The sequence below is a fragment of the Eumetopias jubatus genome, unplaced genomic scaffold (genome assembly GCF_037043125.1).
Source record: "Eumetopias jubatus isolate StellerSeaLion01/CBP00866 unplaced genomic scaffold, mEumJub1_p1.0 scaffold_1, whole genome shotgun sequence".
NCBI classification, from domain to species: Eukaryota; Metazoa; Chordata; class Mammalia; order Carnivora; family Otariidae; genus Eumetopias; species Eumetopias jubatus.
In genome coordinates this window covers 115,003,712-115,020,629 of record NW_028274807.1, presented here as the reverse complement: position 1 = coordinate 115,020,629, position 16,918 = coordinate 115,003,712, and the positions used below count along the sequence as shown (strand labels likewise).

The following is a 16,918-nucleotide window of genomic DNA, read 5'->3' as shown; positions in this document are numbered from 1 at the left end:
AAAATTTACAAATGGTTGGGGAAGACAGAAACATAAGTAAATGACCATGTAATAGTGTTATTAACAAAACTATAAGAAAGATTTCATTATTATGCCTTTTTAAAACATGTCTTAAAGTCTGAATTTAAAGATTAAAGATTTTTATAAGTATCATATATGTTAAGTGCTGAATTAGGTACCGCCTCTCCCATCTTTTCATGCATGATGCCTCATATATTTCTGTTATCTGGATCATAACTTAATATTTGTTTACATTGAAGTACAACTTATTTACTGTTTACTTCTTTATCAATTTATTCACTCACTCAAATATTTATTACTGAACAAAAAAATACAAACAACTAAAGACAAAATATTTACCCTCTAAGAGTTCTCAATTTAATAGGGGAAGTAAAAAGTTGATCACAACTCTCCCTTATTAAATGAAATAATACATTTCATAATAACCTTAGAGTTACTTACTATTCCAAATTTAAACATGAGGAAAATGGGGTTTAGAGAAATTAAGCAACTCAGAACACATAATTAGTAGGTAAAGAGCTGGGTTTCAATGTGCTACCTTTTCATTATCCACCTAAGTTCTTTTTATATACTAATGATAATACAACAGTTAACATAGATTGAAGGCTTAGCACTGCATATGTATATATAATTTATACATATAAAATATTATTTACATATCTATGTATAAAGTTTCATTTAACCCTCCCTTTCTTTATATAGAAAGAAACTTGCTTATGGCCCACACCTAAGAATATGGTAGGCCTGAGATCTTAACTACCCACATCATTTTAATTTTTATATCCCTATTGCATAATAACTACAAAATTTTAAAGCAAATGTTTTTCTATATTTACACCAGAAAGTTTATGTAAAAGAAGACCGAACAGATAAAAAGAATTAACCCTCCCTACAAAGGACAACACTACTTTTGCAAAAAAGATCAGGATGAATTTTAAACATCATGGTGCTGCTTCATTCAAAAATATTCTGGCGCTCTTTCCAGATAGGAAATATCCAGTTTGTTATTTGAGAGACCAGCCAAAAAGTCTTATTTTCAAGAAAAGTAGGGCTCTATTCAGAAGCTCCTAAATGTGCACAAGTTACTCTTTGTCCTCCTTTCAGACAGTGATAAGCATAGAAACTATTTAATTCAGGAGGTCAGTTCTTTACAGTAAGAGTATTTTATATTTGCACGGATCCAGGAGTTACCAAGACTATGTAACTGGGAATTTTATTTTTGCTTATATTGGTTCTACCTATCTGGCATGCTGTAGATACTCAATAAACTTATGATGAATGAAGGAAAGAATCAGCCTTAATGACAAAATCATCCCTAGAATCCAACTGTTCATACACATAATAACAGTCTTTCAAGTTACAAGAGCAATTTTTTGGAAGAAAAATGTTACTATAAGATATCCTAAAACTGCTCTGGTTGATGACAGAAGGATGCATCAAAATGTTCTACAGGTAAATATTATTTATAATTGCTCCTTTACCCTCAAAGTGTAAAAGATAAACTACAGCTATAATTCTCTATGAGCTATACATAAAAGTAGCACTGTGCCTGGCATATAATATGTACAGGGTCTAGAGGCAGATTGCCTAAATTCAAATCTCACCTCCAATGCCTAAAAAACTTGGGCGCCCTTAAACAAGTTACTTAATTTGTATGTATCTCAGTTTTTCATTTGTAAAACTTAATCAATTAGTACAATCTACTTAAGAGATTTTGTGAAGTTTAACTGAGTTACTTTATGTAAAATACTTAAAACGGTCCTTAATTACATAATCATATATTATTATTTTTTAAATCATCATATTTGAAAATCAAGCACAGATAACACTAGTCAATACAAATGCTAAAGCATTTTTTCCTCAATGCTTTGGCTAAGTTAGCAGACTAAAATAGAACAAGAGCATCCAATCATAACAACTATTAAATATTAACAACTAAGTCCCTTTTATTGGGATCAATTACTAGCCAGTTTCACTTTCAAAAACAGTTCAGAAACACACAAATCTAGCAATTTTCTGAATCATCGTTTTAGCTTTAAAAATCCATTATCTACCATATTACCAAATCTATAAAATAACTTGCTTTTTAAAAAAATCACTGCATTTCATGACACTGTGCTTTTTATTTCTACTTTTCACACATAGTCAATTACTCACATCTACTGTAGATAAGTCAATTGTATCCACATCACAAAGAGTGCAGCCGTTATCCTGAGTCCATGCATTTGGTACATAGTTTCCAAAATAATTCAGGAGAATCTAGTAAATGAAGGAAAACTATATTAAGCAAGCCTTTCCCATCAATTCTATAAACATCTATCTTCAAAGCAGACTTTCTGCATTAGGTATATTCCTTAATAATTCTACTAATATTTAGCACCTAAAGGTATATACACTGAACTAAGTTCTCTCCAGATAATGAATCATAAAATCAGGGCAAATTTTGTCTAGAAAGGCCAAAAAATGCATTATAAATCACAAAGTTCATTTTATTTCAGTTAGAAATAATACCAGAAGAGACATAACTGAATAAATATGTCAAATAATGAAACACAGAGTTTTAATTGAGCTAATGAGACTTAGCGAAAACAACACCAATAAGAGCAGTCATGTGAATAGTAATTTAGTAATAAGATAAATAGTTTCAAAGGCCTGGTGCAGACACCTGCAGTGAATGGGGCAGTGCCAACGTAACCTCTTGCCAACCGTCACCACACAAAACAGGTATTATATATATATACCTTATCACCAAAAAGCACTAAACCGTCCCAGAAACTATGCTACCTACTATAAACTAGGCTTCTGGGCAGTGGTTCAGGGGCACTGACTTCAGGAAAACAGAAGTTGCAGATTAAAACAGATCTAGAACAAGGTCCTAATTACTGCCACCCTACAAATCCTATTAACAATAAACTGAAGTACAATACTGCCTCCCCTTTCAAATCACTCAGACATCTCCTTTGTAACTTATCTCCCCCTCTCCTCAGGCATCTATTGGGAATCATTTCATCCGTAAAATCTGAGTCCCTTGAGTGTGTTTTGGGTGGAGAAGAAAATGAGGGAAGGTAGACAGAGGACAGACATAAACACTAAAATATGAACCCTCAAACAAATCCTGAGTATTCCTAGAGTGTAAACATTTTAGAGAAAATTTTGATTTACCTTTAAAAAAATCAGTACACTTTTCCATGCAATTTTAATACCTGTAGTGGTATGACCATTTGTAATTTTTAAATTTTTATGTTTTTATTTCTTTTCAAAAACTATTTCACCTCAAGACAGTAAAGTTGCAGCAAACTAGCTTTAGCTGTGATTTTATATTACTGTGAAAAGGAAGCACCTAAAACCCTCACTATGCTTATATAATCATTAATTTTTCATTAGAAAAGTGAGATGAACTCAAAAGAAAAAAGTGTCAATATACTAAATATGATGGTCAAAATGTATGGTAGTGCCAACTGGATTTTTCTAGCTTTCTAAGACCCTAAAAGATCTTCCAGTACAGAACAGATGAGGTAATTAGTCTAATACCATTTTACCAGATTCCTCTCAAATATTTGGGAAGCCATCCAAATATTTCTATTGTATTAAAACTGAAACAAATGTTGTTGAAACAGTACAGTATTCATTACAATGGGAAAATCTTTGTGTAATCGTAGTATGATCATAGGACATGGAAAAGTAACTCATTCACATCTCTTTCGAACTACATGATAATTCAGGAAACAAACTACAGGGCAGGAAATATGTACTCATGAAATTCATTAATGACATTTCAAGAGTCAATGTGGTCACTTTAATGGACCTCTATAGTAAAAACAAAAAGTTTTGCTATTGTCAAATTACAAATGCAAACATTAATCATATTCTACACAATATGGTTTTGAAGGAAAAAAATATATTCATGTGGAAATGGATCCTGTGCTAAGCATTATTCTAAAAGAAATTTTAAAACATTTTTTTAAAGGCTAGTGGGAAATATAATTTGTTTAAAATATCCTGGGAAAGAGTTTTTTTTTTTTAAGGAAGAAAAAAAATCCCCCAAATAGTTGGCCATATCTAAAATTCCCAACAATGTGTAAAGACTGGCACTTTCCTCATCTCAGAAATCTCATAAAAATTAAATATTTATTTCATGAATTATTGATCAGTCTATTAGAACCCTTATGTGAATATGAAAATGACTGATATCTTTTAAAAGGTTAGAGCATAAAAGGTATTATTTTTAGTTTTCAGAATTAAGACTTTATTTTTAACCTTTTCCCTTTCTACTTTTTGCCTCAATTTAATTTTCATAGATAATTAAGATATTTTAAAAACACTACTTTTGACTGGAAACCTTTCTCTTTTGGATCTCTCACTACACAGGGAGAAGTTATCCATCACCTCCACGCTCCATTTACATCTGTTTTCTTCATTAAAATCTGCAGACATTCATGCTGGTGGCTTTGGAAAGTTCAGAAGACTGTTTATGTAGTTTGGCTGTTCCAGGCAGTCCCCCGCTACTAGGTGGTAGTACTTTCCTGATCCTTCTTGCACAATTATCAAACCCTTTCCAGGAATGATGTCATTTCATTGGCAGAGAAACTTTTCCAACCAAACTTTTCTTTTTTCTTTTCTTTTCTCTCTTTCTCTCTCTGTCTTTCTTCCAAATCAGCCAATTATTCAAGGTCAGTCACCAAGTATGCACAAAATTAACATCCCTATTTTTATTGCAAATCAAATTAGTTTCAGAAATGCTTGTTTTCATGTGCAAATTAGGTGATTTGATCTTCTTCTGTTCAACTTTAGCTTCTATAAAAATACCACCAATTTCATGATTACCTTAACATGTATATTACCCGATATTTAAAAGAAAAGGTTAGTTATTAAAGTAAGCATCTTATGATGTGTTCCTAACAATAAATGAGCTTCAAGCATAAAAAGTAAAGCTTCAGCCAGAAATCACAGTTTCTGTCTAAAGTTATTTATATCAGATTGTATGTATCTAGTCAAGCATGAAAATAATTATGTAGATAACATCTTTTAAATAAAATGAAACTTTATTTTAAATAAAATGTTACTTAAAACACAAAATTGTTTACACATCATTATGAAAACAAATGAAAAGTATAATGCTCATAGATATAGACTGAAAGGACATAAAAACTGAAAGCAATCATGAACAAAACAATATCAAAGGTTAGTGGGATTATAAGTGATATTTAAAATCACTTATAATTTAAAAATTATTAATTTTTAATTATAATTTAAAAATTATTTGTATTAATAGCATGAGTTTTAGAAAAAGTAACTAATTAACTTTAATAACTTCAGTCCATAAACACATTAAAAACAATTTATCATTTACAGATTATGTATAATTTTTCAATGAAAAAAATGGCTTAAATATTATGTCAATGTTATGGTTCAAAGCCACTGACATTATAATCACCCCTTACTAAATAAAATAATAAGTAAAATTAACTTACAAAAATTCATACAGAATATCCTTTTGCCTTTCATGATGGCTAAAAAAAACAAAGTCTGTATCTAGAGAATAATCTGCTTTCTTTCTCCATTAGGCTGGACACAGGAAAATGTGATATATTCATGTGCCTCTAACTTTAACATAATATTAATAAGGTATTAGCATAAAGTAAATGCTTATTTAATCTTTTCTCAAATGTTTATAACAAGTATAATTTTTATAATAAAAAATTTACTTCACTTTGTTACCAAATAGCATCCCAGGAAGACAGATAGGATCATGTCAGAAACTGTGATAGTCCAGACTGAGAATGTTTCCTAGAAGACCTAGACCAGGTCTTTCTAAATGCACTATGGGTTAGGGCTCCTTTTCTTATGAGATGTCCTAAATCAGTCACTCTGTAAAACTCCAGGCAGCATTATCCTGGGAATTGGGAAGGCACTGGTGATACGGCAATCACTGAACATCAGGCCTTACTCACAACAGCTGAATTCTCAGGGCTAAGCCCCCTCTTTCAAGCCATTTACATTTGATTTAAAAAACTACCAAGAAGAAACAGCACCCTATTTAGTTATAGGAGAGGTCCAGTTGTGCAAAAGCCCCTGCCTAACTGGCACCAAGGGTCTCAGACAGAGGCCTAAAACAGACACTGTGAGCGCGCGTTAAGGGGCACAAACACATGCACATGCGCACAAACACTGGCACGCGCACACACCCTTACTGTAAAATGCTTCGGAGACAAATCTGTCCATTCATCTGCTTATGGAGAGTTACATTTTATGACTTTTTTGCCCTGCCAAAAAATAATCTGTCTTGCCACTCCCATGAATAATGCTAGGTTGTTACATTGTTTCTAAACTCTGACATTTTTTAAAGGCTAATATATGCCAGACCGGTGTGTGCTGGACCCAGGGGGGTACAAAAAGTAAATGGGATAGATATGATTTCTGTAACTCCTAGGCTAAAGGCCCAGTAAGGGAGACCAAAAAATCAAGTAAATTCCATCCCTGTCCAGAGTGTGGCAATATGTATTGTGATGGAGGAAGTTCCAAATATTATAAAAGCATGCAGGAGACCGGAGGAGTAAAGACTAAGCTGACACCTAAAAGGTGAAGATTTAGTAGGTGGGTACAGCAAGTGGGAATTGGGGGCAGAGGATTCCAGACTGAGTGAAATGCAGGCACAGAAGACTTGTAGAATGAGGAAACACGAAACTTGCGAAGTTCAAAGTAATTCAGTATGGTAGGAGGGGAGGGAGAGGAAGGGGGAGAGAATGAGTGAATATGAGAAATGTATGTGTGGATATTTGTAGGGTCAGGAGTGGGGAAGTAGATGGGACGGTGGACTAGTGACCATTAAACCAGGAGTGAAATTTTAAAAAGAGCCTTAAAAGGCCAGTGGAGAATTTGGATCTTCACCCTGAACTCCACAGATGCAATTACACAGGTGAATGACATGACTGGCTTTCTGCTTCAGCAGAATGCCCTAGGTTCCAGGCTCCTGGTGGGTGACTGCAAGGAGTGGTAGGGTGCAGGTGGCAAGAACTAAGGAAACTATCATTGGCACTGAGAAAATTAGACAATGCACAGGAATCAGAAAAAAATAGCTCTTGGATTGGGAGTGGGAAAGTAACTAGAGCCAAAACAAAACCTAGTTTCCAGTTAACCAAATGGATGAAAGTGGAGGCAGAGCTGAAGGTCTTGAGCTCCAGATCTCATACGATACACAAATAAACCAACTGGGTACTCAGACCTGGAGGTCAAGAAAGATACAGGAGCTAGAGTAAGGATTTGGAAATCAACAACATTAAGGTAGGAATGAAGCAAATTAACCAAGAATTTGTGTAGAAGAGAAAAGGAAGGTGTCTCAGAGATACCTGTGGAACGCTTATCTGAAACTAAACTAAATAAAGGGATTACCCCCAACCACTCCTGAGCCACTCCCCACACACAATGTGTTAGATTTTTTAAATGCATATTTAAAAAATAAAGGGAAAATGAGAGAGGTTTAAGAGGCCAGATAATTAGTAGACAAACCAGCAGAGAATTGTGCAAAGGGAAAGAGGACCCCGTGGGATCAACACAGTCAAATGTTATCTTTGGGTAAAGTAAAAATCAGGACTGAAGAGGATGTCACAACACCCGTCAGCAGGAGCATTTCCTGGTGTGGTGGGAAGAGGGACTGAGGGAGGGGGCAGTAAGTTGTCTTTACTTTAAAGAGTGTGGCTGTGAAGGGTGGTGGGGGAGGAAGACAGGCAGGCTGGAAGGCAAGGGGATTGAGGAGGATGTTTTAATTTGTTCTGGCTCAGTTTTGTTTTAAGATGGGAAAGAGCAGAGGGTCTTTAAAATGCTGATGAGTAGGAGAGAATAGAGCAGGGAAAACTGATCCAAGATAGAGAAAGGAATGCACCCAGCAAGATGGCTTCGTAGGAGGGCCGGAAGGGGACAAAAACCAAGGTGGAAAGATTAACGAGAGAAGAGGAATCTACTTCTTCCAATTTGATGTTGGAAAGGCTGTCAGTATGGGCTTTCCCTTGCGTTTCTTCCCATCCATATAGCTTTTATTGGAATTCCAGACTACTCAATATTCTGAGACAGCAGGCGACATCTCCCCACCCTCTCTTCCCACAGTGCAGATCTGTTCATCTCTTTCCTAGGTACTATGAGTAAACTAGGCATCTCAGTATCTCAGAACACTAATTTAAGCACAGTTTTCACAAGACCGATAGATATCAAATTTATCTATGAATTTTTCACTCAGTAATATTTTCAGCAAGCTCAATTATATATATTTGAAAAGCATCCAAAATTTCATTAGTCACATTAAGTCTTTGTCAATTATAACCCAGCAACCTTCGTATAAGATAAGTGCAAGAAGAAAGACAATTATCATATGATCTCACTGATATGAGGAATTTGAGAAACAAGACAGAGGATCATAGGGGAAGGGAGCGAAAAATGAAACAAGACGAAAGCAGAGAGGGAGACAAACCATAAAAGACTCAATCTGAGGAAACAAACTGAGGGTTGCTGGAGTGGAAGGGGGTGAGAAGGATGGGGTGGCTGGGTGACAGACATTGGGGAGGGTATGTACTATGGTGAACGCTCTTAATTGTGTAAGACTGATGAATCACAGACCTGTACCCCTGAAACAAATAATATATTATGTTAATTTAAAAAATAAAAAATTAAACATCAAATCTAAAAAAAAAAAAAAGTGCAAGAAGAAGCTTCCAGCCATATAGTTACATCTCAATCTCAACAGAGCTGTTAAGTGAGAAAATGGTGACTTACAGACCTGCACGTTTCCTATTCAGATAGGATACCTGCATGAGGGAAATATGGCCCATTCTCACATTCGCTGTTATTATTAAGCACTAAAGTGAAATGTGTTACCAACAGAATGAAAAGGTATCACTTTGCTTAGGAAACATCATTAGTTTGGTGAATCTGAAAGAAACTACTTAATCTACAGTGTAAAAGATGAAGCCAGTAGATTGCTAGCACCAAAATAGAGCCTCTCAAAGACACCAAAAAAGAAAGGAGCAGAAGGTGAAGGAGGGGAGGGATGGAGGTAAAGGAGGAGGAAGAGAAGAAGATGATATTCTACATATTGCTCTAGAGTCTATTGCCAAGAAATAAAGAAACAGGGAAAAGTCACTGTGACTCACCTTGGTGGGTCCATTTCCATTAACTGCCACTGGTAATGTTTCATAAAAGACATTCTTAGCTCTGGCTTTGCCATTTTCAAATTTCAAAACAACTTCATCTGGGTTAAAAAGAAAAAAACAGATTTTAGTAATTTAAAATGTGTATGTATTCATATACACACATATATGTGTACATTTATATATATCTTCTGGTTATTATAAAATTTCCCACAAATGCCATTCCACATGCCACAACACTTTTACAAATTTTGCCTATGCTACATCAGAGAGCACCTCAATCACTCCAACCTGGCACTAGCGAACTGAGGTGCTAATCCACTGAGGTGTCTAGCAGAAGGAAAGCATCTTTGCAAACCTGCCTCCAAGACTCTTGATAGTAATGTGATCCAGGATGAACTAAATTATTGTCTGAATTTATTCAGCTGTGAAATGGGATCTTTGCCTGCCTTTCAAAGTTATTATGATGATAATAACAATATAAATATGGTGAATAGAACACTGCCAGACATAAGCAAGGTCTCCACCATTGGCCATCATTGAGAGCATTGCCAGTTCTTGAAAATCAGGCCTAATGCCAATTCCAGGAATACACAAGTCAGGTGGGAGCAGAAACAGCTGGGTGTTTTTGTTGTTGTTTTCCAGTTTCTTCGCATTTCCTAAGCACTCCAAACTAAATGCTTTCATTCTGAGAAATTTTTAAGGTATGAACTGCCTTGAAGAGTTGTACTGAACTGCAATGTATTTTTCATGTTTAAGGTATTAATGCATTAATGAATTAATGTATTTTTATTTTTAATATATTAATTAATTGATGTATTAGTGTATTTTTTTCCAAGACATATGTCTACCTAGAAAAACAAATACAGGCATACATGCATATGCACACAAAAACACAGACACACATACACACACACACACACATTTCACAGTATATGTGTCTGGTTACCAGTTACCTTCAGCTAGGTAAAGTAGTCTAATACTCATACTCCTGAGTAATTCACAATATAAAGAACTTCTACTGAAAAATGTGTAATAATAAGGTATAATTAATTTAAAAATACATCTAGTCTCCAGATGGTGAGACACTAAATTCTAAATTACCTAAAGCTAGAAGCTTATCTTTTTTTGCACTAGTCTTAGGACATGATTTTAAGTAAATGTGTTTCACTATATCAAGCTAAGCTCAAGTCCATTATTTTTTAAAAGTTGTAATATCTATACAGTAAACCTTAATCATAGCCCCAAATTGATATGATAAAGGACAGACAGTTGAAATCACAGGTGTTCATTTGTATACATGAGCAATTCAGTATTTAGGAAGCATACCTACAGCTCCATTTAAAGTCTGGAAAATTTTGCATTTGTGATCCAATGTGATGTTAATAGCTTCCTAAAAATGAGAATACAGATACCATTGAAAATGACAATATGCAAACAACACTATCACGTTAATATAGTTTATTCTTTTGCAGAATTTAAAGATCCTATTTGTAAATTATTCCAGCAATATTCTTCAGAAAGACTGTAATTTTATAGTTGATTGAATTAAAGGATAAAGGGAATGGCAAAGTATTCATGCTATTCTCCAAACATTTCCACTTCCCTACCTTATGACTAATTCTGACCAGTGAATTTTTAGCAGAGGTGAAATTATTTCACTTCTAACCTGGAGCATGGAGCTTCCAATTTGAGACGCTAGGTGTGCTCTCTCTCTGGCACATGAACTGGTAAAAGGTCTAAGATGGCTGCTCCATCAGCCAGGGTCCCAAGTGAGGACAGTAAGCAGAAACCCTCTGCTGACCTACGACGGACACATAGCAAGAGAAACCAACCTGTGTTGTGTTAAGCTCTTAGGGTTTCGGTTATTATTACAGCATAATCCCCAATCCGACTGCTACAATAGATACGTAATTAACATAACCATAAAGATTAATCTGCTTTACAAACTTCATGATTCTCAATGCACCAGTTTTTCAGCTACATTTCTCTGTATAATAATACTCTTAAAATTGACTTTGTATATTGTTAGAGACTGAATGTTTGTGTCCCCTCAAAATTCACATGAAGCCCTAACCCACGATGTGATAGTATTTGGAGACAGGGCCTTTGGGTGGTAATTAGGGTTAACTTGAGGTCATGAGATGTCCTCATGACAGAATTAATGCCCACATAAGAAGAGACACCAGGGAGTTTGTACACACATTCTCTCACTCTGTGTGTATGTGTGTGTGTGTCTTTGTGTCTCTGTGTCTCTCTTCAGCGTGAAAGGATACAGCAAGAAGGTGGCTGTCATCTACAAGCCAGGAAGAGAGTCTTCACCAGAAACTAACCATGCTGGCACCCTGATCTAGGACTTGCAGCCTCCAGAACTGTGAGAAATGCATTTCTATTGTTTAAGCCAACCAGTCTATGGTATTCTGTTATGACAAACCAAACAGACTAGGACACATGCTAACCAGATAAAATCTTAGCCTTCCTGAGAATCTTTTTTTTTATTAAGTTCAATTAGCCAACATATTAGTTTCTGACATAGTGTTCAACGATTTATTAATTGCATATAACACCCAGTGCTCATCACAACACATGCCCTCCTTAATACGCATCACCCGGTTAGGGTACCCTATCCCCCCACCCCCTCCCCTCTGCAACCCTCAGTTTGTTTCCCAGAGTCCAGAGTCTTGAAAGAATCTTAAACAGGATTTATACAACTAAAAATATTATGAACTCAGCAGTGAGAGTTCAGAGAAAGCATTCTGAAGCAGAGACAACTAAATATGACTCAAAGTACATTCACAGTTGAATTACACCGAGAAAGACAAGCATGATGCTGCATGGGCTAGCACTCATGCCAACAGTAGGTTTCTCCACCCAGATGAAAGAGCAAGTCCTCAGGTTTGCTCTGTCAGGCACAGAAGAGGGAAAGCAAAAAATGGAGATGAAGAAAAATAAACATTTTAAGAATAAAGTTTCTTCAGTATTAAGTGTCTAATGAAAATATTTAGATGACTGAAATATTTATCTAAGGAATAGAAACAGCTACAGTTGCAAACTCACCGTTAACATATACTTTAAAAAACTTGTTTCCAATAACAGTACCCACAAATTATACAATTCAGTACATTTCAGAACTATATCAGTTCTAAATTATATCAGTTACATACAGTGAATTTATGAAACATTAACTTACATTATGTAAATATACTAAAAATATTCTCAAATTAGGGAACTTTGGTTCTACTTTTCTCCCAAGTTTCATTTAAATCAATCTCAGGAATGTTCTCTCTCAAGGGCCGGTAACACAGCTATTGTTCCCTACATCCCCTCCTTAATAACAGAACTCAGATTTTCAGTAGGATGTTTCTGCTTGAAATAAAGGCCAACATTTACTTTCCATATTGTGAATAGCCACATAAATATCTTCTGGTCAAAGAAAAGTAAGAGAATTTTTTTTTTTTTTCTAAAAAGGTTATTTAAAGAGAGTTGATTCAACTGAGATGGCCCTTTATTTACTATTCTGCCTGTTAACTGCCTAGAATATGGATGCAATGGCTGGAGCTCCAGTAGCCGTCTTAAACAAGGAGGTTATATTGAAAATGGGAGCTATTCCATACCCTCTTCAGTGGATCAATGTAAATTTTGGTGTAAAATAGCTGATCATCATCATTGTCCTGGAGATTCCACTGCTGAACTATCTGGTTGATATATGGAGCATAACCAATAAATCCTGCAATATAACAGAGAGAAATTAGAGAATTTAGTAGTCAAAGACCAAAACTTGTGTCTATTAATTCCACTGACCAATTGCACAGAGTTGTAAAGCCATTAGGCCTAATCCTTAGGTTGGAATTTTACAGCTCACCATGAAAGAAATGTTATTGAGCATCCTTTGATTTATATATAAACTATAATAGAGTGAGTTTTTACCACCAACTACAAATCAGACACTCGTTTTGAATAAACACATTCCCCAAATTAATTGACACAAGAGAGGGAATAATGTTTGCCAAGGCTCCTAAGGGAAAAAGTTACTAGGAAAAGAACAGAATAAGACAGAAGAATTTTCTTCCTGACCTTCTAAAATGCTCTTTCTTGGATCCTTTGGAGAGGATTCACTGTTTCTGGGGGAAAAAAAAAAATCTCTACTATAGTGGTTTTAATGTCAGTGCTGGTGATGCTAACAAAATCAAAGGAATGTTGGAAATGCCACTGACTGCAAACATCTCAAAGAAATTCTATATCTAGGACATTTTGGGAATTTTTCCTTTCCTTGAACTAGTCATTACTGTACCTGCTAAACCATTTTCTGGCCAGATTTTTTGTGTCACAGTCTGGAGAAAGGAAGTCTAAAATTGGATTGTTCCCCTTGGCCTTCGAGCATAAGCATTAAATTTGCCAATAACAGTTGTCTATAAAAGACACAGACAACAGGATCATTTTTCCCCTTTTTGAATCTTCCTCTGCATTTCAGAAATGCAGCCAAGCTGCTATGTTTCATTGACATGCAATACTTTTAAAAAGGGACCAATGTCACTCCTGTGAATTGAAAGAAAACCTAATTTTTTACCCTCAAAATTAAAATTTCCTTGTAGGAATAAAAGAATGAAAAGAAATAAGTCCGGGAATAATACTGTTAACCTAGAGAAAACAAGACAAAATGAAAACATACTTAAACCAATCACTGGTTGCTCATTTTTGTTATTTTCATCAAATTAAAAAATCCTAAAACACTGAAAAATATGCATTTTTAATTCCTATGACCCATCTACTGTGATGAAAAATATGTCCAAATAGTGACACATGACATTTTCCAATGGCTTATATTGCTGTTTTTCAAAAATTATGTTTCCTTATCCTTTTTATAAATCTATTTCAAAAATGAAAAGAAATTTCATCTATTTCAAAGTATGTGAGATATATTTCATATGATTTATATTTTTTATTAAACTGCCATATTATTTCAAACTAATAAAGTTTATAATATTCTGAAATTTTCCTGATTAGGAAACATGTTTTCTTTCCATGAAAAACCTTTTTCAACTAAATGATATAATCATAAACAAAACTCTTGTCCCTTAAATAACTGTCAATATACCATTCATGAAATTACATAAACCTTTACTGAATATATTTAGATTTCCTAGCATCACTTTCATTACTATGACTACAGAAAGCAAAGATCATGTTTTGATGTCCTTATATGATCTCTTTCCCACTTAAAAGCACCTTTTCCTTAATTAAACTAGCTCACAAAGGCACTCACTTGCTAATCTTCTGCTGTTTCCACAGCACTGTGCATCTGACTGAAATTTAGATTCCTGAATAGATACGTCACTATCTAGATAAATTTACATGTGATATTTTACTACATATGTCATGTTTAGAAAAATTAATAAATGTAAAATAAAACTTCTCCCAGAGGTCCATAGCTAAATGGTTTTTAAACTCTCTAAGACTTCAGATAAGTTAAAAGCTAGCCATGTGTTACTGAGAACCTGACAGTTTGGAAGTAGAAGTTGCACCAATCCATAAATGAGGGTTCAGACAGAGACGTCAAGAGTGGGCAACAGTCTTAGGAGAAGCTTCATCAGCACATAAACTACAAATGTAAGAGGAAAAGACGGCTAAGGCAATGATGTCGGAGTGACCAATCTGAGAAAACCTAGGTTCTGACTTGAATGTGGAAGTAAAATCCAAAGGTGGTGGATAGATTGGGAGAAAAATAAAATGGTCAAGAGATCTCCCAAACGATAAACTGTGGTTATCTTGAGATGGAGAGAAAAAGTGAGCTGAAACTAGGCAATACAAACTGGAATTTAAGGTTTCAGAAGTGCAGTATTTATAATGGGCTGACAAAGCTCCAAGGTACAACGACGGGAATGGGTTGCTAAAATATATTGCAGGTAAATAGAGCTGGAATTGAGGCACCTCAGAGAAATTATATTACTTGCTAAAGGTTTCATTTCTATAAGTGACTTGAGCAGAGCCTAGAATCCAAAAATGCTGTTACCTCAAGTGGTCCTTACTTGAACTAGACTGAATAATATGAGTTATAGACATGCAAATCACCCCCAAAAGTTTGTTTTCCCAGTGTGGCTTGCAATTTCCACCCAAATTGTTTTTCTAACATGTTCCCCATCCTATTTGGTTATGTCTTCTGGTCATATGTTTACATTAATCCAGTCTAAGGAAAACATTTTGGAGTCATAATAATGTCCAAAGTCAAGTTTTATTTTATTTTTTGAACGGAGAGGGGAAATGTGATAATTTGTTCCTTTAATCCATGATTAAAGCTAATGCAGCACTTTATACCCACTCAGTGCCGAGCTTTTTGTCTAGTGATTTCAAGACAAATCACTCATTTACTCTGATATCTTTAAAATATACATAAAATTAAGTAACGCCTGTTTTTATAGCTACATAATTAGTTCGCCCTAAGGGAACTTACTAACCCCATTATCCTATAGCCAGAAAATTCTCAATGAAACTATAATCAGAAGACCCGAAAAGTCACTTAAATTGGGGGAACATGGATTTTCCACTTACAGTCTGGAAATAATATTTACACCACTTAGTTTTGTTAGGAGCATCAAATGATATGACATGTGGAAAATCTTTTGTCAACTACAAAATCCACCATGGATTCTAAACTGATATTATTTTTTCATAGTAATAAAATGATAATGGTTATTTAAAGCTTCAGGTCTATAGTTACATATACCAAAAAAAAAAAAAAAAGGTTGTTTCATCAATCTTTATAATTTTCTGTGACTAGCATTAAACTCCTCTGCCAGTATCTTACCCACCTCCCGAATTCAGGTAGCGTTTCCCAATGTGCACAATGGGATACTTGTCTGCTAGTCTTTTATCTGGCCACAGAATTCCATCTGCTGCAAACACCACTTTGTGGTTTGACTTTTGAAACTTTTTTAGAACTTCTTCTGGACCACCAGCAAATATGACATTAAAGCTGTTTAATGAGGGGGGAAAAAGAAGTTTTAAAATACACTTGTCAGAATTTAGGCACATAAACCAAGAAATACTCACTAATAAAGTTAGAATTCAGAATCCAAACTAAGATTAATACCAACGATTTACAGAATATTCCAATTTTCCCTCAAGTTAAATTATATAGATTGTACTAAGTTATTCATATTTACATTATATTGGCAAATGAAGTCCAAATAAAGACAACGTTTTTAGTACTAGTCTTAGCATCCCCTCAAATCAAAATGCTAAAGCAGTGCTGAAAGGTTGAAAAGTCAATAACTCACTGTATAACTTAATAATAAAGACATAGTCATTGACAGAAGCTGCCATTATAACTGCCTAATATTTCAATGTAATTTGTACCCATCCATTAAAATTTCTGAAGATTTCATTATCTTTAACACAATATGTTTGACTACTAAATGTCACCTATACAAATTTGTATTTGAATCATTGTTTAGCCTAAAATCTTAAAATAAAAGTGTTTAGACAAGTGCATCTTTTTAAAGCTCAGTAAATTTGAAAAAAAAAAGTCTAAAAGTTGACACTATAATGTCTATGGTTTCACTGACTTTTCTGGAGACATTATTGCTCATTGTTCATTCACAGAATGACAATGACTTAACAAAATAGGAAGTGTAAAACCCACTACCTGATATGCTTCCACTCTGCAATAAATTCTTTATTCTTGTTACAAACACAAATTGTTTTGCATCCTTTTTTTTTTTTCACATCAGAGTACCTCAGGTCCAAAAGTTTCTAAAGATGAT

The 16,918-nt window shown here is 34.6% G+C and overlaps 1 protein-coding gene across 2 annotated transcripts in view; it reads right to left on the bottom strand.

Annotated features, from left to right (window-relative positions):
- The window catches only part of PLOD2 (procollagen-lysine,2-oxoglutarate 5-dioxygenase 2), a 94,414-nt gene that overhangs the window by 21,405 nt on the left and 56,091 nt on the right, over positions 1-16,918 (bottom strand). For both annotated transcript variants that reach the window (XM_088021023.1, XM_088021024.1), the window contains exons 4-8: positions 15,965-16,128; positions 12,773-12,885; positions 10,488-10,551; positions 9,162-9,259; positions 2,179-2,280 (exon numbers count right to left, since the gene is read on the bottom strand). In XM_088021023.1, coding sequence (XP_087877149.1) covers positions 2,179-2,280; positions 9,162-9,259; positions 10,488-10,551; positions 12,773-12,885; positions 15,965-16,128 — 541 coding nt within the window. The remainder of the gene's footprint in view (positions 1-2,178; positions 2,281-9,161; positions 9,260-10,487; positions 10,552-12,772; positions 12,886-15,964; positions 16,129-16,918) is intronic.